Source organism: Carica papaya, chromosome 3 (genome assembly GCF_054855325.1).
Source record: "Carica papaya isolate Zhongbai chromosome 3, ASM5485532v1, whole genome shotgun sequence".
In the NCBI taxonomy this organism is placed as follows: Eukaryota; Viridiplantae; Streptophyta; class Magnoliopsida; order Brassicales; family Caricaceae; genus Carica; species Carica papaya.
In genome coordinates, this window is record NC_142311.1 from 2536174 (window position 1) to 2560718 (window position 24545).

Genomic DNA, 24545 nt, shown 5'->3' on the forward strand with positions numbered 1-24545 from the left:
CTTCAATCCGTGCGCGTTCTGCCCATCCCCAGTCACTCCAAATTACCTCACCTCCCTACGATCTCCCTTACACTTTTTTAATCACCATATTCCTCCCTCTAACGGTAACTCACTCACTCACCGAATTCCTCAATCTCTCATCCCGCAGCTTCCTCAATTTACCTCTACTCACAGTTCAATTTCACATTTCCAATGATTCACCGTCTCTCTCCACTCTCTTATTCCATATATCATAGTTTCCTACTCAATTTCCTAAGCGATTCATATATTTCATCAAAACTTACAGTCACAACTTCACATTCATCCTCATCCTACGCTTGAAACTTAAATTTTATCGTACCTTCGATCTCCATCTTTATGCACTTCCATGGCTCGCACCGTCACCGTCTTCCTTCTCATGTTCTATCTTCTCGTTCCTTCCCGCTTCGGCTTCTTTCTCTCTCGAGCCTTCTCTTCCCCGTCTCCTCCTCTCTGTTTTTCTTTTCTTTTTTTTTTCTTTTCCTATTTATATTCTACCTACCCCTCATTATGCCCGTCCATCTCATCTCATCCTAGCCATCCACTCCCTCTTATTATTCTCCAAACGACACTGTTTCCTCCTCCTCTCCCCAACCCTATATTTATGTTTATATCTTATTATTATTAACACACACACACATATATATAAATATAATTTTTTTAAAAAATCTAATATTCAATTACTACATCTTTTGTTTGTTTCTCTTCAATGTAGTTTTTTTCTTTTTGTCTCATGATACATTTCAATTTTTTGTCTAATTTTTCTTTTAATGAATGATTCAACATTTTTCATAGTATAAGGATAAAAGATCATATATATAAATTTATATTAAAGTGTAACAATATAAATTAATAATTTAAAATGTACTGTTCCAAATATATATATAAAATGTAACATTTGATTACTTTATTATTTTTAAATAATTTAGTGTTTTTTAATTGAATTAAATATAAATTTATACATAAATTATATAAAAATTTAAATTTATTGCAAACGTAGTCCAAAGATTTCTATTAATAATAGTTCGCTTCTCGATATTTGACTTCCTCAATTACTACGTATGCCCCCAAATATATTACATATAAATTAAATATTATAATGATATCAATTGAAAAATATAATATATTTAAAATATATTTCATAGATATATATATATATATATATAAATTTTATAAAATGATTTTTTTTTTAAAATAATAATAAACGCGAAAAATGAAATAAGCTTAACATAAAACCCGCCCTTTTTCTTCTCATTTTCCATCGACTGAAAAAAGAGGAACAGCAATAAACCCAGAACCCTCCTCCTCCACTTCCTCTCTTTCGTCTCATGTAATCAGAGTCCAATAACCAGAAGAACTGGTTGTAAAAACACTGTTTCCCGCCATTTGCGAATCAACCAGCCTACCTCTTCTTTCTCCGCGCACCATTTTTTTTTTTTATGACTTTTCATATCAGTCTGAGTTAATAGACTCCCTGCTTTTTTTTTTTTTGTAATTTTCAAATTTTTAAAAGGGAAAAGATGAGCACGGTGGACAAGATGTTAATCAAAGGAATCCGGAGCTTCGACCCCGAGAACAAGCACGTCATCACTTTCTTCAAGCCTTTAACCTTAATCGTCGGCCCAAATGGCGCCGGCAAAACTGTAATTTCCTCGTGCTCGATATTCATTCGTGCTTATGTTTGGATTCATATACGTTTGGTAGTTATATTTGTGTTGTTTGGTTGATTGTACAGACCATTATAGAGTGCTTGAAGCTTTCTTGTACTGGAGAATTGCCCCCAAATGCCAGGTCTGGTCATAGCTTCGTTCATGATCCCAAGGTTTGCTCCTCCTGCTTTTTTTTTTCTCTCTTTCTTTTGTTGACCGGTACTTGATTTACTGATGTCGCTTTCATGTTGTAGTAACTTAGGGTTGCGTGCGTCCATATTGCTTTCCGTTTATTAGCTTTCTCAAATTTATAGAAATGAATTTCCCTGCCCAGTAGTTATGTACATGTAATATGAAAAACTTCATGAATGTCCACTGCAGCTGTACCCCCAAATTGAAGATTTACCTCGAATTTTATCATATATGTATACATGTATGTTGTACATATCAGCATTAATATGAAAATTGAGTGTGGAAATGAAGTGGAATGAGAATCAAACCAATGGAACCTTGGTGTATTTTAGTTTTCATTAGTTTTTCTTTTCTTCCACTACATGGAGCTTAATTAACCTTGTTGGATCTCTGGCAAAATTGAATTACAAATTTTTCTTCTGTGCTTGTAGGTTGCAGGAGAGACGGAGACAAAGGGGCAAATTAAGCTCCGGTTCAAGACAGCTGCAGGCAAGGATGTTGTATGCATAAGGTCTTTTCAACTGACCCAAAAGGCATCAAAGATGGAGTATAAAGCAATTGAGAGTGTGCTGCAAACAATAAATCCTCACACTGGAGAGGTTATGAACCTTTGTTCTTTTAATTTGTGTATTAATATCAGAAAGACATTGCATGTATTGAGGACCTTATTTCGGTTATCTCAGTTTGATTTTTTTGCATTAAAAATTTGGCCATTCCAATTGTAGATTATAAGGATTCATGGTTATTTCTGAAGCACTGGTAATAGCATTATGTTTAGCCACATTTTTCATTGTTGTACGTCAAGGTGTGGTGCTGCAAAATAGATTGAAGAAGATGTGAAAAACAAACTCGAAAAGGTACAATATGAAAAAGTTATTCTCGAGGATATGTTTTGTTCCACTGAAACATTTAAGGTGGATTTACAGTATGGAAGGGCTCTTCAAATTGTAATTTATTTTCAGTGAATTATGAAATTGAATGATCTGTAAACGATTTCATCTGGACTTAAGAGGATCTTTATCATTTTTAGTTATTAAAATTGAAGTGGTGCATCCCTCTTAGTTTCTCATCTTGTTAATGTGTTCCATCTATTACTCTTAGGGTTGGAATTGAAAAGGCTGTTATCGCATTATATATCATATCTACATAATTCTGCATAAATTTGAAACAAACTTTGCTTCTAATTTTTTATCTCTATTTCCAAACTGCAGAAAGTTTGCCTGAGCTATAGATGCGCTGATATGGATAGGGAAATACCTGCTTTAATGGGTGTTTCTAAAGCCATTTTAGAAAATGTTATATTTGTACACCAAGATGAAGCCAACTGGCCATTGCAGGATCCTTCTACACTGAAAAAGAAGTTTGATGATATCTTTTCGGCTACCAGGTATATGTTTGATTTCTTTCTGCCTTCCTTTTTGTTGTATCTCATGTACACAGTTAATGTTCCCTTTCTCTTTGCCTATGTGACTATGCATTTGCTACTCCTGTACTCTTCACCTTGCAAACACTGCTGCATAATATCTATTGGAAAATTTACGAGGAAAGTTGATATTTTTTAGTTACAGTAGTTAACAGTATAAGGACTTGACAGGAAGCTTTTAATGTCACGTGGACTACATAACCTGGTCATAGACCCTTAGGGAAGGAAAGTTTGATCCTAGTTGTTCCCTTGTGCGTATTAGGCTTCTCATTCACTTGCTGTATAACCAAACTTTTAAGATAGCGCATGATTTTGTTTGACGGGTATAGTTAGTGCCGAGATGTTTCCCAGCAACGTACTGTTATGTGAGAATGATGGATAGGTGGTGGAGAAAGATTGGTGGTGAAAATGAAAATTAGCTTGAGGATGTCTCTCCATCTATTGTTTACTTTAGCAAGGAGTCTATGGAAGAAAGGAAAAGCCTTTTCCCTATTAAGCAAGATGAACCAGTAAGTGGTGCAAAATGGCATTCTTCCTTGTCAGTAGTTACTTTCCTCCAGGTTTCCGATTTCAAGGGGATATATTGTCCATGAGATATCATTACCTCTTTTTCATCCTTTTGACTTTCCCTCACTTTCCAATTATACATCTTATCTCACTTATAATGTGTCCATCCAATTACTGAACTGAATATTTGATGAATTATGAAGAAATTGGATTGTTTGATAGTTATTTTCTGTATTACTTGATAGTCAAAACCTTCTTGAAGATCTTAAAATTGAATTGTTCATAGAAAATTGCTAATCACTTTAGCTAGCATGTCCCTTGGATTATATCCTAATCTTATCCTGTATTACCTGGACGTTCTTAAAAATGTTAAGTATTGTATTGCTTTTGCCATATGGATACATCTGGTCGTAGATAAAGTTTATGAGATGTAGCCTCTTTATTTATGCATGTTTTCTTAGATATGAATAGTATTATTTGTGCCATATGGATATGTCCGATCTCAGATTAGATTTATGAGATCAGGAACCTCTTTATTTATACCTATCTTCCTAGATAGAAGTATTAATTGAACTAAACCTTCTCACTGTGTGTCCATGTGTGCATATGCTCGTCTAGAGGAATCAAACACTTGCATGCACATCTGCATTTGTCTGGTCTTACTATCTCTAAATCTATTCACAGCCATTTAGGATTTGCACATAAGTTTATTATTCTTTCGTGTCTATTTGACTATCCTTAAATGCATTCACAGCCATTTAGGATTTGCACACGAGTTTATTATTCTCTGGTATTTTTGCTGAAGTTATAGTTATTAGTGGTTCAAGTTATTGATGTACTTTTATCTGCAATTTGGAACAGGTATACAAAGGCATTGGAGGTTATTAAGAAACTTCACAAGGATCAGGCTCAAGAGATAAAAAGTTATAAGCTGAAGTTGGAGAATCTTCAGACCTTGAAAGATGCTGCATATAAGGTTGGTAAATCTTCATTGATAATTATCCTAGTTGAAGCAGAAAAAAATAGTGAAGAAAACTTGTCAAATTTTTTTTTCTTTGCTTAACTAACTACAGTTAACTAACTTGTTATTTGTCCTATTCATAACTTGTTAAAAAATATTGTATATATATTGTTTTGGGTCTCAAAAAGGAAAAGTGCAATTTGCATAATTAACCACAGTTATGAATAGGTGAATATTCAATGAGCAATATTTCTTGTATATGTACAATATTCAAGATTACAAATGTTACTCACGTAGTTTTTTCTTCACGAATGCTGCTGTCTCAATTAGACGCCGTGAATAAACATTAAAGCACTAAAGGCTTAGATGAATCCTCATTCCAATAACAATGACCACCTAATGCATCACAAATCAAAAAATCTAGTGCTATTTAGCATTCACTTGGAACTCAGAAGTCTAGAATCTGTTTAAATATGAAGTATCTAAAGTCCACCAGAAAATTGAGACTCTCAGACACTTCTAATTTTATAATATTCATCATTTTGTTTTTTTCCCCAATATGGAAACTGTAATAGAATTACACAAGAAGTTAAATATCTTTCTAGGATCAATTTAAGGCAGCAAATGTTATTACCCTAATCTAACCTTCCTCAAAAAGAAGAATATACCTAAACTGATATCTTTTTGTTTTCTCCTATTACTGGTCTTTGTGTTTCCTTCTATTTTGGGTGCCTGGTTGATTTGTCCCATAGTCATGCTGTGACATATGTTTGGGCTTTTCCAATGGACTTTTGTGCTCAAACAAACATGATAACTTTCTACTCTACTTAATTTAAATTATTTTATTATTTAATGATGTCCTTAAAGTATAATTGTCATTTTTATTTGAAAATATTCTTCCAATTTTTTTATTAAAATAATTTTATGATATTTATTTCTTCTACTCTTATCAGTAATTTCGCTTATAAGTTTTCTTCAATATCATTAAAAACCATAAGCAACCATTGCAGATGTTCAGTACAAACACATGGTATATTTGTCTACGTTACTTAAATTGCTATATATGCATAAACACAGTCACACGCATACGTTTGTCCAAAATTTGGACAACAAAAAGTAAATATAAAGATTTTCCTTTAGATTTTTTTTGAAATTAAAAAAAAAATGAAGATTTTATTATGTTGATTTATTTTAAAACACATCATGGATAATAAAATATTGTGAATTGTAGGTGCAATGCTACTTATCCATTGTATTTTGTCTGATGTACTTGCCAGTTGTATTCTTCTCTTCTTTGTTCTGTTCATGCACTCTGTTATTGACTGGGTTTTGCTACTAGAACTATGCATTGATGTTTTTATATTCTTGTTAACTTTTACTTCTAGGGACTGCTTTTTATTGATTGAAGTTGTCCTCCTACAGCTTCGGGAAAGCATTTCTCAGGACCAAGAAAAAACAGAATCTTTGAAAGGTCAAATGCAGGACTTGGAAAACAGCATTCAGAATGTGGATGGTAATATTCACCATACTGAAGCAACATTGAAAGATTTACGGAAATTACAGGACCAGATATCAATAAAGACTGCACAAAGGAGCACTTTGTTTAAAGAGCAGCAGAAACAATATGCTGCCCTTGCTGAGGAAAATGAAGGTTTGTTGGCAAATAAAGAAGAAACTTCTTGTGTTCCTTTAGGTTCTGATATTTTCCTCTAGTTGGTCCACCTTTTGTTTTGTGCTTTTTATTGCTATAGGGAGTATGTGGATGCTGCCGTCTGGATCCTCAATGTTACTTCTAATCTTTATTTTAATACTATACTAATCAGATACTGATGAAGAGTTGAAGGAATGGAAAACCAAGTTTGAAGAAAGGATTGGAATTTTGGAGATTAAAATTAGCAAGTTGGAGAGAGAAATGAATGACACAGAAACAAAAAGTTCTTTCCTGAAGCGGACTATAAACGATTATATCTTGGAGATCAGCAAGCTGCAGACTGAAGCTGAAGTAATGTCAATGATTGTGCAGAATTTCATAATTAGAACCTTTCTAGTATTCCATAATTTGACTTCCAATTTACTCGTTGGATTTTTCCCTAGGCTCATGTTTCCTTGAAGAATGAACGAGATTCAACTATCCAGAAACTATATGCAAAGCATAATTTGGGGTTTCTTCCAAATGCCCCCTTCAGTACTGATGTTGTTTTGAACCTCACAAATCGAATAAAATCAAGGTTAACAGATCTTGAGAAAGATTTGCAAGATAAAAAGGTATTTTTTTTCCTCTTCTATTGCCTGTTTATCTTTCTATTGTGTTTGTAATCATATATTTTGATCTGTATTCAATTTGTCTTTTTTTTAAAAAAATAAAAAGTGTAGAAAATATCGTTGATTTTTTTTTTTTTTTTTTCCGAAATAAGTAAAATGTATCATTGATAACTGGCACGAAGGGGTTGCCAACCCATATATAAATTATGTTTGTATTCGATCCATCTTATTAGGATGTTAAATATTGACTTAATTTATCTGGGGCAATTTGATTTCATTTCAGCAATTGAACGAAATAGCTCTTAAAACAGCTTGGGATCAGTACATGGATGCAAGTGATCGTTGGAAAAGCATGGAGGCTCAGAAGCAAGCTAAGGCTGAGATTAAGGTGCATCTCTAGGAACAGGTGTAATGCAACTTTCTCAAGTACCAGCTCATTAATGTTCCACAGATTTAATTTTCTGTTACATTCCATGCAGAGTGGCATCATTAAACGCATAAAAGAAAAAGAAAAAGAGCGGGATTCATTTGAAATTCAGATATCTAACGTCGATCTTTCTCACATTGATGAAAGAGAAAAGAATATGGTGAGGATGGCCTCTCTATGCCCTTGCTCAGGTTTGCAAACTTACTTTCCTTTTGGAAAGTATGATATTTAAGTAATGCGAATCCTCATTCTCTCTTCGGCAGCGACTTGAAGTTGAAAGAAAGACAAACCAACTTGCTGAAAGAGAATTTGAATCAAATATACGGCAAAAACAGAGTGAGCTGTATAGTTTAGAGCAGAAGATTAAGGCTCTTAATCGGGAGAAAGATATCATGGCTGGTGATTCTGAGGATAGAGTGAAACTGGCTTTGAAGAAGGCAGAGTTGGATAATCATAAGAAGAAACATAAAAAGATGTGAGGCTAGTTTTGTTGTTTCATCAGAATTACTCTTTTATATTTTTACGAAACCTTTTAGCAATTTGAGTGTGGGTTTCTCTTTGATTTTTGTTTCCCTAGAATTGACGAGTACAAGGATAGAATTAGGGGAGTGCTGAAGGGCAGGCTTCCATCTGACAAAGATTTGAAGAAGGAAATTGCTCAAGTCCTCAGGTTCTTCTTTCCTTTTGTTAACTTTGTGTATGCATGTAGTTAGTCAGAAGAGAAATTAATTAAATGCATTTTGTATCTTGTTTCTTTTTGTTATCTTCTTCTTTCTTTAAGAACTATATTTCCTCTCTTCGATAAACATCAGGACTTTGTTCTAAGTTGATTTTGCTCTTTGTAAAGGACACTTGAAAAGGAATTTGATGACTTGAGCAGTAAATCCCGTGAAGCTGAGAAGGAGGTAAATATGCTGCAGATGAAGATGCAAGAAGTTAACAATAACCTGTTCAAACATCAGAAGGATATGGAATGTATGTTTTGCATCACTGTTTTAATTAAATTAGGGCTGATGTCATAGTTAGCATTCTTGAGGTTACATGTCATTCTTGTTCTGCTATGTTAAAGGGTCTGAGATCTAGTAACTGTACAGAAGTAATTCATGACCCAACCCAAATTTGGATACTAAATGGCACAGGTAATGTAATTTAGGTGCTTACCATTGTTGTTACACACTCATGCTTTTGGCTATGTTGAAGAGTCAGACCTAGTAACTATCCAGAAGTAATTCATGACCCAAATGTGGAGACTGAATGGAGGAAAAAGTCATCTAAGTAAAATGGTTTTTCTCTGAATTTCTACATAATTGATTAATTAATTCTACTGCAGCAAGAAAGAGATTTATTGAATCCAAACTCCACTCCATGGATCAGCAATCCTTAGGCATTGATACTTATCTGAAAGTGTTGGAGACTGCTAAGGAGAAAAGAGATGTCCAGAAAAGGTAGTTTCTTTCTTCCCATGCTTGATATAGATTACCTTTACGGTTGAATTGATATGACATTTTGGTTTTATGAACTTCCTAATGCTGCATCTGGTGCATTATTTGCAGCAAATACAATATTGCAGATGGTATGCGACAAATGTTTGATCCTTTTGAAAGAGTTGCCCGCGCTCATCATATTTGCCCTTGCTGTGAGCGCTCTTTCTCTGCCGAAGAGGAAGATGAATTTGTTAAAAAAGTTGGTATATTTTGTAATTAATCTTTAGGATGTTATATGTTGCTTGGGGGAAAATTTGGGCAATATCACCTGCCATCTGGGCTTTCATTAACTCAGATAGCATAAGGCCCTTCAAACTGGGGTAACTTGCACTTAACCGAGGATCTTTTTTTCGTTTTTGTAAATAACAGCAAAGAGTTAAGGCTGCAAGTTCTGCCGAGCATATGAAAGTCTTAGCATCAGAATCATTGAATGCTGACTCATTCTTCCAGCAGTTGGACAAGCTTCGTATGGTTTACGAAGAATATATTAAACTTGGCAAAGAAACAATCCCTCTTTCTGAGAAAAATTTGCAAGAGCTTAATGAAGAACTAGATTGTAAATCTCAGGCCCTTGATGACGTAAGCATATTATATTTTGCTTTAGGAGATCTTGGTTTTAGTTCACTAAATTTATTGTTCTTACTCCACAACATGCCCCTCTTCCAAATGAAAGTGACTGAATGAACTCTATTCGCTATTATTAAACCTTCCAATTGATTTTAAAATAAGAAAGGACTTATTTACTTGATATCCGAATGTGGATTGCATGGTGTCAGAAAATCAGGTACCCACTATTGAGCATTGATGGTCATGTAGGATAACTTCGTTTTCTTTCTAGGAATTATTGTATTGACATGACCTTTCATTTGTGTTCAGCTGTTCTTTTATTTTTCTCATTTTTTCTTGTTTTGTGAGGGTGGCAAATATTTCTCTTTCTCTCCCCCCTCTCTATTTCCAATAACGTTTCTTCTTTCATTTAGGAAGGAATAGGGAGTGCCACCCAAATATAATAAAAGTAAAATTGAAAGTGTTTAAAGAAAAAGAGTTTTATACTGGCAAATCCTCTTGATATGTGAGGTCATTTCACAGAGGAGCCTTCTTGAGTGAGTACTTCATGGATTGATTATTTGGGGCATCCCATAATGTTTTGATATAAAGCATTAGCAGATAATTTTTTTTTATTTAGTGGTCAAGCCACTGAGTAAACTGGGGAGTGAACCCAAACCAGCCCCTTACCCAAGTGTAAGTGGGGAGGTTATAACCACTGAGCCACAGCTCATTGGTTGGATTAGCAGATTCTTGCATACATGTACTTAGTGACTAGGAGATAATGTGTACCAAATTATTTGTATCCTTTCATTTGATGGACTGTTGCTGGCAATGTCCCTCTGAATGCCAATGAAACCTTGAAAATGCTTCAGGAATTGAGATTTGCTTGGCACTACATTTAATAAAAATTTATTCTTTATAGAAAAAATCATTTAATTTTAATTTCTAATGTGGGAATAAGATATCTTTCAGTTTTGGAACCTGGTTATTTAGTTAAACCATGAGAAAAATACTTTTGCATGTAGGTTTTAGGTATTTTAGCACAAATAAAAGCTGACAAGGACTCAGTAGAGGCCTTGGTACTGCCTGTTGAAACAGCTGATAGGCTTTTCCAAGAAATCCAAACTTGGCAAAAGCAAGTTGATGATTTGGAGTACAAGCTTGATTTTCGAGGGCAAGGTGTTAGAACCATGGAAGAAATTCAGTTGGAGCTAAATGGATTACAGACCACAAAGTGAGTTACTTCAGCTTATCCATGGATTATTTTCTAGAGAAACTTATCCGTAGGTTATAACTGTAAATAGTATATTTTTCTTTGTTCTCTTGGCATTTCAAGATATTAGTAAATCTATGCAACCTGGATTAGGATAAATCTCCTTTAATATGTATTCTTCCAGTTTGCTCGGGTGCTAAGTTTCTTTCTTTTTCAGTATCTAATTATTGAATTCTTGTTGCTATTCTGATTTTTACTGATTTTGGTTTGATTTGTCTTTCTTTTCTATGTGTTTTATCTTCCTCTTGCAAACAGGGACACTTTGCAGAATGAACTGGAGAAATTAAGAGATGAACAAAGATACATGGAGAATGATTTATCAAATATTCAAATAAGGTGGCACACATTAAGGGAGGAGAAAGTTAAAGCAGCCAACACATTACGTGATGTTAAGAAGGCAGAAGAAGAATTGGAGCGTCTGGCTGAGGAGAAAAGCCAAGTTGATTTAGACGAAAAGGTTGCCTATTGTTCCAAGATTTGTTGATATTACTTCTGTTAGTAAATTTTTATACTTCATAGTTCTTTAATTCCTGGGATAATTCATCTTAGTCAGTTGTTTTCTCCTTAAGGCAGAAGCCTAGCATTTAAGGGTGCATTTAGTCGTGACAAAATTGTGAAAATTTTCTAGAAAATTTTCAGAAAGAACAAAAAACCTGGTAAATCAATGTTAGTTGTTAGAAAATCAGAACTTGATCTTAGAAACTGTTTTCCATCAAGTCAAAATAAAAACTTGAAAGAAAAAGTTTCCATGCTTTCCATATAAACTAAAAGATAATAGTTTTCCTTGTTTTCCGCTTAAAAGGATATAAACATCCTTTCTGGTCTAGTGTATCTTTTCTCTCTGAAAGCATTTTTAGTCGTTTATTTCTGAAATTTTCTATTGTTTTTTTAAGAAAAGGTAAAGCGAAACATGAATAGAAAAGATTTCTTTTACAACTGCATTCCTAAGATTTTTCTGGTTTCATGCAATTAAGTAGAACTAGGTAGAAAATTTATTTCCCTATTGTCGAATAGAGTTTGCCTATGAAGCTCATTTGTCATAAGACAATAATGTCAGGCATTTACAAACAAGTAATTAGTCAAACTTCTAGAAGGTCCCAATGCTCCTTTCTGTCATGAAGACGGTAACCTTAAAAGAAAAGACGGCCCAAGTTATTGACTTGTACTAAACTGTTAGCACTTTGGCATTTGAGCCTGAAATTTTGTTAAGATATAATAATTTATTTTATTAAGATAAAATTACATGAGGCTTATTATTTGTGGGTGATTTGGAAAATTGATAAGCAGTTATCAGGACTTGACTGACAGTAAATTTAAATCATTTCTGGTAACATTAACCAAGACTTCTAGATTTATTTTCCTGACATGCCATTTCCTTAAAAATGCTTATTTTTTTCTTTGTTCTTTCAGCACTTGAAGGAGGCCCTTGGCCCCTTATCTAAGGAGAAAGAAAAATTACTGGGTGACTACAATGATTTGAAAGTTAAACTTAGCCATGAATATGAAGAGCAGGCTGAAGGAAAGAGAAATTATCAACAGGAAGTTGAGACACTACTGAAGATAACAGCTAAGATTAAAGAGTATTTCTTCTGAAGCAAAGAACAGTATATATAAGGTTCTTGTCTGGCATTAGCCCATTTATATGTTTTTTTCCTTTTAGGTATTATGATATGAAGAAAGGAGAGAGGTTAAGCGAACTGCAAGAAAAGCAACGTGTATCAGAATCTCAATTTGAGGGTTGTGAAACAAGAAAGCAGGAAATTTTAGCTGAGCTAAACAAAAGTAAAGACTTAATGCGAAATCAGGATCAATTAAGACGAAATATTGAGGACAATTTGAATTACAGGAAAACAAAGGCTGAAGTAGATGAACTGACTCGCGACATCGAATCACTAGAAGAAAGAATAATGAAGATTGGTGGGGTTTCTACAGTTGAAGCCGAACTGAGGAAGTTATCACAAGAAAGGGAGAGACTTCTATCGGAGGTATATAGAAGGTTTCTATCTTCAACTATTCATTTAATTAGGTTCTTGAGTGCTTTGTTTCAAACTGAGGATATTGATGACATTTGGTACTGTATAATTTCTTATTGGATAGAACTTCATCCAGCTGATCATATTTTTCTTGCTCGTCTTATTTCCGAAAAAAAATCCTGGCTCTTGTCTCTTACTTTTATCTATAATTCAAGATTCCTATCTTTGCATTGAAGTGAATTATTGCTTGTTTAATACACTTATCTTTTAATCAATAATCATTTAACTCTTTTATTTTGCATCTCTTTTCTTATCCCAAATTGTAAAGGAGGGACACATGTACAGTGTCAAAATTGTCCTGGAAGTGTTTTAGTTCAAAATTGTTCTGACAAGTGACACATTACAGTGTCAAAAACTGGGTGGGAGGGCCTAACAGAACCTTTGTGGTCTAGAAGTCTATAGTCTACTTGTTTTGGTCAGTTTCTTCCTGTTATTTTCTCAATTTGTTACATTTTTTTATTCTTAAAACTTCATGCTAGCATGGGAGTTTTGCAGAATTTTCAAATGCATGCATTTTGCTGTTATTTATTTCCTACCTTAAGTCTCAAGTAGCATGGTAGGAAAAGGATAAATTGTTTCAGAAATCAAGAGGAGTTGGTGGTGTTGTGAGGTCTAATCTAGTATAAAGTGAAGTTTAATTGCTGAAAAAGCCCTAGAATGTCTTGACCTGCTGGAAGATCTATAAGATATGAATTGTTTTGGTTTTCTTTTGATCATGGAAGAGGATCTCATGTTAGGCTGATAGTTCAGGTGTCTTGTTTATATGTCAAGTTTGGGTATTGAGGCCACTATCTTTGTTTACTTCAAAACATTAACCCCTGATTTTTTCCCCACAGTTGAACCAGTGCCGGGGAACTATGTCTGTTTACCAGAGCAATATTTCAAAGAACAAAATTGATCTCAAACATGCACAATATAAGGACATTGATAAGCGGTACTTTGACCAACTAATCCAACTCAAGGTGGGAAACATCTTTAAGCTGCTTAGGATATCCTCATTTTTATACATATCACTTTATTAATTTAATAAGTTTAACCTTCTGTGGCAGACGACTGAAATGGCAAACAAGGACCTAGATAGATACTACAATGCACTTGACAAGTAAGCTACTCCATTAACATCATGGTCTTCACCGTGCATCAATCTCATCTGTCTTGTGAATATTTCAAATTTCACTAACAAGAGATATAATGAAGAAAAGATATGGTTGTACAATCTCACAACCTTTTGAAGATCTTGTGCTCTTTCTTGATTGAAGCTTTTCTTTGCATTGTTAAATAGGATTTTGATTTTCATGAATGAAAGTCTATTACACTTGCTGGAAATAAAAGATACTATACCGGGAGATTCTGGTCACTATTTTGTTTGTCTCCGTACTGGGTCAACAGGCTTTTAACATGTTTCTATCATACTTGATGTTAGTTTAAATTTCACTCTGCTGAATAGCATGATTTGTTCATTTTACTTTCTCTTTTTATTAGTTTGTTTCTGTCTGTCATTTTGCATATATATATGAGAGGAATAGTCATCTGTTTCATGATCCTTGGCTTGGCTGCAGTTTGTCATTGGTATCTTGCTCCTTTTTTTGGTTCAATTTTTGTTAGAGCATTAATGCGCTTCCACACAATGAAAATGGAGGAGATAAATAAAATTATAAGAGAATTGTGGCAGCAGACTTACAGAGGACAGGACATAGATTACATAAGTATCCATTCAGATTCTGAAGGTGCCGGGACTCGATCCTATAGCTACAGGGTGCGGGAACTTCTTGTTTTCCATCTCCTTTACTTTTTTGTGCTGTTTACTTCAAACTTTGAATTTGTACTGTCATGTTGCGTTTTACACAGGTCTTGATGCAAACTGGTGATGCAGAGCTAGAGATGAGAGGAAGATGTAGTGCTGGTCAGAAGGTGAGTAGCCTGTAAAGGAAGGGAAATAAAGAAAGGCCACTCTTTTTTTGAAAAAAAAAAATGATATAGAAACAAGTGTATTATCTGCAAGCTTTTTAAACTTAAAAATCTTTTGGTTTTGTTTTAGGTCCTTGCTTCTCTAATCATACGATTAGCTCTAGCTGAGACATTCTGCCTTAACTGTGGAATATTAGCTCTAGACGAGCCTACTACCAACTTAGATGGCCCGAATGTAGAAAGTCTTGCCGCAGCTCTCCTTAGGTAAGAGCAGATTTAAACTTGGTTTCTGCAGGATAGTTGGTTGCAATTATCCATGTTCTTGTTTTCAATCTTTCTGTAGAATTATGGAGGATAGAAAGGGGCAGGAGAATTTTCAGCTGATAGTAATTACACATGACGAGCGTTTTGCTCAACTAATTGGTCAACGACAGCATGCGGAACGATATTATCGCGTATCAAAAGATGATCAGTAAGGCTCAATGTCTTTTTTTTTGTTCTTTTTCCCCCATAGGCATCCAAATTTCCTCTGTTATTTGGTTCCTTTTCCAGACTAATGTGTTTGGTGTATGTTGCAGTCAGCATAGTATAATTGAATCCCAGGAGATATTTGATTGAAGTTATCCATCTGCAATGAGTTCTAGTAGATGCACAAAGTGTCTGATGAAAATGAGACATCGCAGCACAGCACAACACGTCAGAGGATGCACATTTGAGATGGTCACTTGTAGAGAATTCAATATGTTTTCTATATAAACTGTAAAGTTTTGTAGTAAAAGAAGTTGTTATGCATATTTAGCCTTATTTTCTAATTTGCCTTGCCTCTGGGCAGTCCTTGTTTGGCTATATTTTGCCAATTCTATGGTTCTTCGGGTGCATTATGTCTCCACGTTAATTTTTTTGAAAATTAACATAGTATTGTAATTTAATGATATATATATCTCCGAATGTCTTTGAAGCGCTCAAGTAGCAGCATTCCTGTCTTCCCATGGCACAGTTCTTGTGTGCAAGTTGTCACTTGCCCATTATTAGCCCAAACTTATTGGACAAAAACGTGGATTTGAAGTCCAAGTTCATGAAAATAATTTTGTAATTTCTGACCCAAATAAATATGTTTCTCCAGTTTTCAGTTGGAAAGTTATGTTTTTCTTTGTTCATTGCATTCTCATTGCCAAAATACTTCAATTTCCATAATCAGCCAGCAAACTGTAAATTTGTATATGAAAAACCAATTTTCATATGTAAAGAACATGTTTAATCGAGGAGAATACATCAAGTTATTGCAAGAACCCTTTGTCGGAGGATGCAAATAAAAACAGAAATCAAATGTTGCTGGCAAATCCTATAAACTATAAAAATGAGGTAACCTTTTCATAAAACCAGAAGTTGATGAGAAATGCAGATGATATGATTGTCTTGGAACTAATCCTTGTACTTCATTTCAGACATTTTGAAGCCGGGCATGTCGAATGAGGAAGCAAACTTCTCGACATCAGCTTTGAGTGCCTCGATGTCTTTATTGTTCACCAACCCTTTGTTGAAGTCCTTCAAGAGCTTCCCGCGCTCCTTCTGGATGCTCAATGTTATTGTCACTGCTCGGTGGAGGAATTCTCCAATCTGCTCAAAGTCCTTCTCCACCAAACCTCTTGAAGTCATGGCAGGGGTACCTGTGCCGACAAAACGTGACTTTAATACCAATAAAGGATATGGCAGTTTCGTTTTCCTCTACTATCTATTTGATAAACTATTCAAACTCTGTTTTTTCCAGTACATTATAATTTGATTTTTTATCATTTACATCAATCTGTTAATTTTTTTTAAAGGATATCTATAAGCATCTAGACTGCTAAACAAATTAAAATTATAGAGAACACAACAAAGAAATTCAAAATAGTACCATTAAAATACTAATAAATTTATCTAAAAAGACAAACAAACCAAATGATGCTGAACTATTAAACAAAAAAGACATGATCTTATGTGGAATCATAGTTTTCCTATATTTTGAGGTAGAGATGGATGCAGCGGCTATATGCATTCATATATTTATACTATTTACCACCGACAATCCATTCCATATCAGTCTGACACCAATATACTAGGTGCCACCATGATGATAGAGCATTTAAAAACAGAAGTATCAAGGAAAATACAGCCATAAATCTGCAAGTTTTCACTTTTCAGCATAAATCTACAAGTTTTCTCAGTTAAATACAGTTACACCAGAATCATAGTTTTGCTTTGCTGTTAATGAGCAGATCTTACCAATTCTTACTCCTCCGGGGGCCAGAGCACTGCTGTCACCAAACACAGCATTCTTGTTCACAGTAATGTTGCACAGGTCACAAAGCTTCTCAACCTTGTTACCTGCAAAGAACCACAAGAATATTAGAATTGCATCCATAACATAAATGTTCCCAACTCCAAAAGCGAGAAAAAGAGTATTCTTTTGTTTACCTGTCAACCCAAGAGGCCGTAGATCCCAGAGAACAAGGTGGTTCTCAGTTCCACCAGTAACAAGCTTGTACCCCTTGCTCATCAAGTAGTTTCCGAGGGCAACAGCATTGGCCTTGACTTGTTTAGCATACGCTTTGAACCCAGGGGCCATGCTCTGTTTCAAGGCAACAGCCAGAGCACCAATCTGGTGATTGTGGGGGCCACCCTGAAGGGAGGGGAAAACGGCAAAGTTGATTTTGTCCTCGAAGTCATAGACTGCATCCTCTGGCTGGCCCTTTTTAGGAGGTTTAGATCCCTTCCTGTAGAAGATCATACCAGCCCTCGGACCTCTCAAGCTCTTGTGGGTAGTTGTTGTGACAATGTCACAGAACTCAAAAGGATTTGCAGCTTCCTATATACAACAATTTCAACAAAATAATAAGGTTTGAGTTTAGCTCAAAATGTAATTCTATCTAAAAGAAACGGGAAAACAGAAGAAATTAAATCAATATCTGAAAGATAATAGCATTGTAATTCTAAGTTCCAATTAAAGTTCGGTTTTTCAAAATTTCTCCCATAACAAGGGAGAATACAAATCCACCATCTTCTGATTGAATTAAGTGGAATAGTACTGATCTAGCATATGCTCAAATATTGAATCGTATTAAACTTATCAAGATTCAAAATCCCTGCCATAAGAAATGTTAAAAAAAAGTGTCACATTATACCACTAAATCCAGGAAAGAAGCCCCATTTTGTAAAACAAAACCTATTACTCTGCTTCTATTTCCAGTTTGTTGCTTACAGTACTCCTGTGCTCATTCAAGATCCAACACCAAAGATCTAAGGAACAATGAGACATTAACGCACTGCTTGTGAAAGTATGACTTGTATGAAGATAATGCATTTAAAGATAGTGAATCAGATAGTAGAATTGTTCTAACGGGAGATTCCAATATTTGGTCTGGAAGAAAAAGGAGGAAGGAGAATGACAAGCAAGTTAGCTACCATTTCCTTTACATAGTAAGGATAAGTACAGAGTAGAAGAAAAAACAGACAAAAAAGCCCAAAGATTCCCATTACTGGATACGCAGATCTATGCAACATATTCAATAAATAAATGAGTACAGGAAAACATTGATCCAGATTTCGAGAAAAAGACGCTAAATCACATAGAACCCAGATCCAATCTCCCAGCATTCGATCTCCGACAAGAAACCAGAATCAGACAGAATTAAGCACAGATCTACAGAAAACGAAGGCAAGAAAATACCTGAGCAGCAACGAGGCCACTGATATGAGCCATGTCACATAGCAAAAGCGCACCGCACTTATCAGCTATAGCCCGAAACCTGGCGTAATCCCAATCCCTCGGGTACGCACTGCCACCGCAGATAATCAGCCTTGGCCTGAAATCCAAAGCCTTCTCCTCCAACCTGTCGTAGTCAATGTAACCAGTAGAAGAGTTCACCTTGTAAGGCAAACTCTCAAAGTAAATGGAGGTCGCCGATATCTTCTTCCCGCCGGAAGTGTAATACCCATGCGTAAGGTGGCCACCGGAAGGAAGGTCCAGACCCATGATGCGGTCGTGAGGCTGGAGCACGGCGGTGTAGGCAGCGAAGTTGGCGGGAGAACCAGAGTAAGGCTGCACATTGACACCCCACTTTGCAGGGTCGAGATGGAAGGCCTGAAGAGCGCGGGAACGGCAGAGGTTCTCGATCTCATCGATGAACTCGTTTCCGCCATAGTAGCGATTTCCGGGCATGCCCTCCGAGTATTTGTTGGTGAGGGCGCTACCGAGGGCCTCGATGACGGCGAAGGAGGTGAAGTTCTCGGAGGCGATGAGCTCGATCCCACGGCATTGCCTGCGTTTCTCCTTCTCGATTAGATCATGGATTTCCGGGTCCACTGTATCGAGGGAGCTATTGCCCCATACGTCGACTGGATCCATTTCTGGCGATTGAAGGAGGGAGGGTTCGCAGAGAGACAGATGGGAGAGACACGAGGGTCGTGATGAATGATGCTGGAGAAAATGTTGGGGTTTAAAAGAGTTTGCAGATATTTGAAAGTACGATTTTACCCTCCATAATCTGGTTTGGTTAAGCGTGTGTTGTTGTTCCAATTTAGTCTTTTTACTTTTCATTTTTTATTTTATTTCTTTTTGTATGGTGGGTGAGAGTGGATTTTTTCGCAAGTTACATTTTTTCTTTTTTTAAATTTTACGATAGTTTTTACAACGGTAAATCGGTAAAATAATTATAATAACGAAAATAATAAATTTCTTTCGATAATTTATTTGCAAAATTATTCATGATTAAACAATGTATTAAATGGAGTCAAAAATAAATTAATGAGATTAAGTATTAATGCTACAAATGATATGTATGTATGTCACGGATATAATTACCACAATTTGTTGATTGATTAATGTAAAATACATCAATTACTGTTTAATTAAGTAATTAATATATTATTTTATTTATAAAATATCATAAATTTTAATTTTTGTATCTATTATTATTTTAAAATGATTTTCGTTATATAACTAATACGTGTACATAACCTTATTATACATTCTCTCTAAAAAATTATGTACTCAAAAACTTAAACAATAACATAACCTTATTATATTTTCACAAAATTCTTGTATTTTGTAATATATTTTTTTATTATTTAATAAAAAATTATAAATTTTAATAATAAAATTCCATTAATTTGCCAATAATAATATAATTAATTTTATAATAAAAAAATAACGGAATTAATTTTATAAAGAAACATACATACAATATTGTTTGATTTAAATATGCGTTGTTATAGAAATGAGGAAGAATATCATAAAAATTACGAAATTAATTTTAATTTGTGAAGGAAATAATTTTGTGAATTACCGTGTTAAGAGTATGGACTAATAATGACGCATAATGTCGTCATCCTCGGGGGTTGGTAGGTTATTTAAAAAAAAAAAAAAAGTGGCTTAAATTTGGTAACCTAAAAAGTTGGAGGACTATTATATTAATTTATGTCTTTTATGGGTTGTTGAATGGCATTTTGGTCTTTTCACCCACACCAACCCCCCCTTGCAAGTGATGCATTTCTTACCAAACAAAAACATTATTTACATTTTAGCAAACAAAAAATAATTAATTTGCAAAATTAATTACATAGTTTTGCATGTGGAAAATAAATAATTTTTTAATTAAAAATAAATTATCACCAACCCCACACACCAACCAACTAGGGAGGAGTTTTGGTCCAACTCTCAACCATGTTTGTCAACAAAATGGAGTTGTTTTAAATTTCTTGTAACCAAAGAATATATATATATATATATATACATGTAATAATTTATTAAGATTAATTAAAAATTATAATTAAGGAGATTTAATATTCCGGTGGTCGTGCAACCGACTACCCTACAAAAGCACGTGTTAATATTCCCCCCGGCGAAATTCTCCCCCTCCTCGACTTGAATATTTTTAAAGTGTTATAATTAGTTTTCAGATCTAAAACAAAAATATCTCATTTATTTATTTATTTATTTGTATTTTTGCCACCGACGGATGCAATCGTGACCGTCCCTACCCAGGCGTGGGTCCCACTAAATCATGTGTGTTGTCAAAGATCTGGCTCACTACTACTCACTTTGTCAGAACATGAGGTCCCACGCACTTCCCATCCTGATTAATTGATTTTTTCTCTCAACAACAAATTATGATACAAAATATTTAAAATAAATTATTAATTAGTCTCTAGAACTTTTTATAATTTATTTTTGACCTTATTTATTTTATTTTACTTCATAAAAGAAAAAAATAAAATTATTAAATTATGTTTGAATGATTTTTTAAACTATTTTTAAAACATTTAAATATAAACTAAAAATTTTAACTTGTTTAATTATAAAATTAATTGAAACTAGTTGTTTAAAATAAATAGAAAATGTTATTAAATATACGAAACTATAATAAATGTTAATTTTGGAGACTAATTAAGTAATTTGCTAAATTTTATTTTATTATAGTGTAACTTATATTTTAAATCAAAATTTATGTTAAATTAACATAACATCGAATTATTTTTTTAATAAAATATATATTCATTTTTGCTGCGTTATGGATTTTAGGTGATGCCATGTCGGTTGTCAACAGTATGCCCAACATGTCTCTAATAATTATTTTTTACAAATAATTAATTATAAAAATCAATAATTAGAAAATTAGTTATTACTATTACATTATTATAACATACATTGAATATTAAATTAAATGTACTGGGTAATTAAGTTGATTATTTTGTTAATAATATTTGAAAAATGACAAACTATAGTAATAATTAGGGTTCGATTATTTAATAAATAGAGAGGATTATGAAATATATATACAGAATGTAATTCCCAAATTTGGTAATGTAAAAATGGCAAGTTATTTTTAGGTGGAGGATGTTTTTGGGCTGTATAAGGCCAAACTTGAGGCTGCGGCAAGTGGGCAATAAGGGAGTGGATTAGGTGCGACAAGCCTTGTCTAAGCTCTGTGTGTAATTTAGACCAAGGAGAGAAAGACACGTGGCTAAAGTGGGCCCAGGATGACATGGCTTTCTGGATCACCGTTCATTTCCTGAATCATTTCCGCTTCCTACGTAATCGATTTTTCACGGAAAAGAACATGTTTACCAGATCCACCACCAACCCTAATCCCTATTTATACATCCTCTCATCTCCATCCTTAATCGTCGCTCCCATACACTTCCTTCGCTCTCCATCTTACAAAATCCTAGAGCGAGAGAGTTGTGTGTGTTCTTCTAATCTTATCTTGATCTCCTTGTTCTTTCTATCTCCTTGCAGCCATGGCTTTGCTCGTTGAGAAAACCAGCAGCGGCCGCGAGTACAAGGTAAAGGATATGTCTCAGGCCGACTTTGGCCGTCTTGAGATCGAGCTTGCCGAGGTCGAAATGCCCGGTCTCATGGCCTGTCGTGCTGAGTTCGGACCTTCACAACCCTTCAAGGGCGCCAAGATCACCGGATCTCTCCACATGACAATCCAAACCGCCGTCCTCATCGAGACCCTCACCGCTCTCGGTGCCGAGGTCCGTTGGTGCTCCTGCAACATCTTCTCCACTCAGGACCACGCCGCTGCCGCAATCGCTAGGGATTCCGCCGCTGTCTTCGCATGGAAGGGTGAGACTCTGCAGGAGTACTGGTGGTGCACCGAGCGCGCTCTCGACTGGGGTCCATCCGGTGGCCCTGATCTTATTGTTGACGATGGTGGTGATGCCACTCTCTTGATCCACGAGGGTGTGAAGGCTGAGGAGATCTTCGAGAAGACCGGTCAGTTGCCCGATCCAAACTCTACCGATAATGCCGAGTTCCAGATCGTGCTCACTATCATTAAGGACAGCCTCAAGACTGATCCCAAGAGGTACCACAAGATGAAGGAAAGATTGGTTGGTGTCTCTGAGGAGACTACCACCGGAGTTAAGCGACTCTACCAGATGCAGGCTAATGGAACTCTGTTGTTCCCAGCCATCAATGTCAATGACTCAGTCACTAAGAGCAAGGTACTGAATCTTCATTTTCAAATCGTGTTCTGCCTTTTTAATTGGTCCAGATCTATTAGATCTGGTTAATTTTAGGTCGGATCTAGGTTTTTATCTTCATATCTGATCTGTCGAAATGGTCCCGTTTTCTTTGTTAAATCTCGTAGTTAGTTAATTATTGAAACCAAATTGATGCTGATGTTGAAGTTGGAATTGCAAGTCCTAGATCTGATGTTTACGTGCTTTGTCATACTATGATTTATTGCTTTACATTTACCAACATTATATTCAGCAGAAATGAATTGCAGGAAATAAATACTAGTACAATTTGAAATATTTGACTAATTAGTTGGAGTAAGAGTTTCTTTGCATGAAACAGAATCAGGTATTCTTAACGAATTCAGATTGTAAATTAAGCATGATATTCAAATTGGAGGAGAAATCCTTCAGATTAGAATGTTATGATATTACATGTTTGCTCGTGTTCTTTTCTCATCTAACAATGGTTACAACCGGCTATGTGACAACAGTTTGATAACTTGTACGGATGCCGCCACTCTCTCCCTGACGGTCTGATGAGGGCAACTGATGTCATGATTGCTGGAAAGGTTGCTGTTGTTTGCGGTTATGGTGATGTTGGCAAGGGCTGTGCCGCAGCTTTGAAGCAGGCTGGTGCCAGAGTCATTGTTACTGAGATTGATCCCATTTGCGCTCTCCAGGCTCTGATGGAGGGTCTCCAAGTTTTAACCCTGGAAGATGTTGTCTCCGAGGCCGACATCTTTGTCACCACCACTGGTAACAAGGACATTATAATGGTTAGCCACATGAAGAAGATGAAGAACAATGCCATTGTCTGCAACATTGGTCACTTTGACAATGAAATTGATATGCACGGACTTGAAACCTATCCGGGTGTCAAGCGCATCACCATCAAGCCCCAAACTGACAGATGGGTTTTCCCGGAAACCAACACTGGCATCATTGTGTTGGCTGAGGGTCGGCTCATGAACTTGGGTTGTGCCACCGGACACCCTAGCTTTGTGATGTCCTGCTCATTCACAAACCAGGTGATTGCCCAGCTGGAGCTCTGGAAGGAGAAGGCAACTGGCAAGTACGAGAAGAAGGTGTACGTTCTGCCCAAGCACCTTGATGAGAAGGTTGCTGCTCTTCATCTAGGGAAGCTTGGAGCCAAGCTGACGAAGCTCAGCAAGGACCAAGCTGACTACATCAGCGTGCCAGTTGAGGGTCCATACAAGCCTGCTCACTACAGGTACTGAGGGCGAGAGAAGGTGCTATATTTTGAGAGAGAGAACAAAAAAAAAAAAAGGACTTGATTGTTTGTTTTTGATATTTCCAAGAATGGTTATTCTGGTAGAGGATTAGGGTTTATGATTCTTGTAGGGGTGTTTTGGGTGGGGGGAAAGTTTGGGGAGGAGGGGAAATGAGAGAAGGTATGTGGTGAAAGAAGACCAGTTGGTTTTAAATAATGTTTGGGTTGTGGCTGTGTGGATAATTTATAAACTGATGCATGCGGGCGTGTATTGCCTGCGTCTGTATCGGATTTTAATTCTTGAAAAAGGAAAAAAAGAAAAAGATTTTCTCAAATGAATTATATTTTCTTGGTAGAATCTGCAAAAACCGATAAATTGGTGATTTTAAGAAGATGAGAATGAGGTCACTTTACAAAAATAGTCAAAAATGGATTCTTTAACTGGACATTCTTTTGGGCCTTTAACCCAACCAATGGATTCTTTAACTGGACTAAAGTTGGGCCAAACATCATATAAATCAAAATAGGGACCCTTTGGTGCGTAAGCCTTTATCATTTATACTGAAAAAGAAAAAAAACTTAGATTTATTTCTGCTTGAGTTTTTGTAAAGCTATTTT

At 35.4% G+C, this 24545-nt stretch overlaps 3 protein-coding genes across 6 annotated transcripts; 2 read left to right on the top strand and 1 right to left on the bottom strand.

Moving 5' to 3' along the window:
• The first annotated feature begins 1263 nt into the window (after window positions 1-1263).
• RAD50 (DNA repair-recombination protein (RAD50)) lies at window positions 1264-15652 on the top strand. 4 transcript variants are annotated; one of them, XM_022033265.2, is made up of 27 exons: window positions 1266-1661; window positions 1754-1840; window positions 2291-2458; window positions 3071-3246; window positions 4651-4765; window positions 6173-6401; window positions 6574-6752; window positions 6845-7015; window positions 7296-7400; window positions 7492-7599; window positions 7703-7914; window positions 8017-8109; window positions 8287-8414; window positions 8770-8884; window positions 8993-9122; window positions 9293-9502; window positions 10498-10706; window positions 11001-11202; window positions 12156-12325; window positions 12406-12730; window positions 13615-13740; window positions 13828-13880; window positions 14384-14534; window positions 14627-14689; window positions 14817-14950; window positions 15030-15158; window positions 15265-15652. In XM_022033265.2, exons 1-27 carry the CDS (start codon window positions 1539-1541, stop codon window positions 15302-15304), a joined length of 3951 nt encoding a protein of 1316 aa, XP_021888957.1. In that variant the 5' UTR covers window positions 1266-1538; the 3' UTR covers window positions 15305-15652. The 4 variants fall into 4 exon arrangements, 3 of the variants coding, with proteins under 3 accessions (XP_021888958.1, XP_021888957.1, XP_021888959.1); XR_002538565.2 differs by lacking the exons at window positions 15030-15158; window positions 15265-15652 and having other exon boundaries at window positions 1264-1661; window positions 14454-14534; window positions 14817-14894; XM_022033267.2 differs by lacking the exons at window positions 1266-1661; window positions 1754-1840; window positions 2291-2458 and having other exon boundaries at window positions 3110-3246; window positions 6136-6401.
• A 247-nt stretch (window positions 15653-15899) lies between these two features.
• SHM4 (serine hydroxymethyltransferase 4) lies at window positions 15900-19151 on the bottom strand. The gene is made up of 4 exons (XM_022033268.2): window positions 18396-19151; window positions 17144-17534; window positions 16952-17053; window positions 15900-16353 (listed from the first exon to the last, which is right to left on the bottom strand). The coding sequence occupies exons 1-4, from the start codon at window positions 19071-19073 to the stop codon at window positions 16109-16111; spliced, it is 1416 nt and encodes a 471-aa protein (XP_021888960.1). The 5' UTR covers window positions 19074-19151; the 3' UTR covers window positions 15900-16108.
• Window positions 19152-21826: 2675 nt separating this feature from the next.
• Window positions 21827-24262, top strand: LOC110807929 (adenosylhomocysteinase). Its single transcript, XM_022033236.2, has 2 exons — window positions 21827-22678; window positions 23188-24262. Exons 1-2 carry the CDS (start codon window positions 21968-21970, stop codon window positions 23932-23934), a joined length of 1458 nt encoding a protein of 485 aa, XP_021888928.1. The 5' UTR covers window positions 21827-21967; the 3' UTR covers window positions 23935-24262.
• The last annotated feature ends 283 nt before the right edge of the window (window positions 24263-24545 follow it).

Bases quoted from the DNA above. Each gene is read 5' to 3' on its own strand.
- RAD50 (XM_022033265.2), top strand. From the start codon at position 1,539: ATGAGCACGGTGGACAAGATGTTAATCAAAGGAATCCGGAGCTTCGAC. The intron at 6,402-6,573 runs GTTTGTTGGCAA...TATACTAATCAG, and splicing joins CCTTGCTGAGGAAAATGAAG to ATACTGATGAAGAGTTGAAG. The intron at 14,951-15,029 runs GTAAGAGCAGAT...ATCTTTCTGTAG, and splicing joins CTTGCCGCAGCTCTCCTTAG to AATTATGGAGGATAGAAAGG.
- SHM4 (XM_022033268.2), bottom strand. From the start codon at position 19,073: ATGGATCCAGTCGACGTATGGGGCAATAGCTCCCTCGATACAGTGGAC. The intron at 17,535-18,395 runs GTATTTTCTTGC...TGTTGTATATAG, and splicing joins GTGGCCTCGTTGCTGCTCAG to GAAGCTGCAAATCCTTTTGA. The intron at 16,354-16,951 runs GTAAGATCTGCT...TTGTCGGCACAG, and splicing joins CCCCGGAGGAGTAAGAATTG to GTACCCCTGCCATGACTTCA.
- LOC110807929 (XM_022033236.2), top strand. From the start codon at position 21,968: ATGGCTTTGCTCGTTGAGAAAACCAGCAGCGGCCGCGAGTACAAGGTA. The intron at 22,679-23,187 runs GTACTGAATCTT...ATGTGACAACAG, and splicing joins ACTCAGTCACTAAGAGCAAG to TTTGATAACTTGTACGGATG.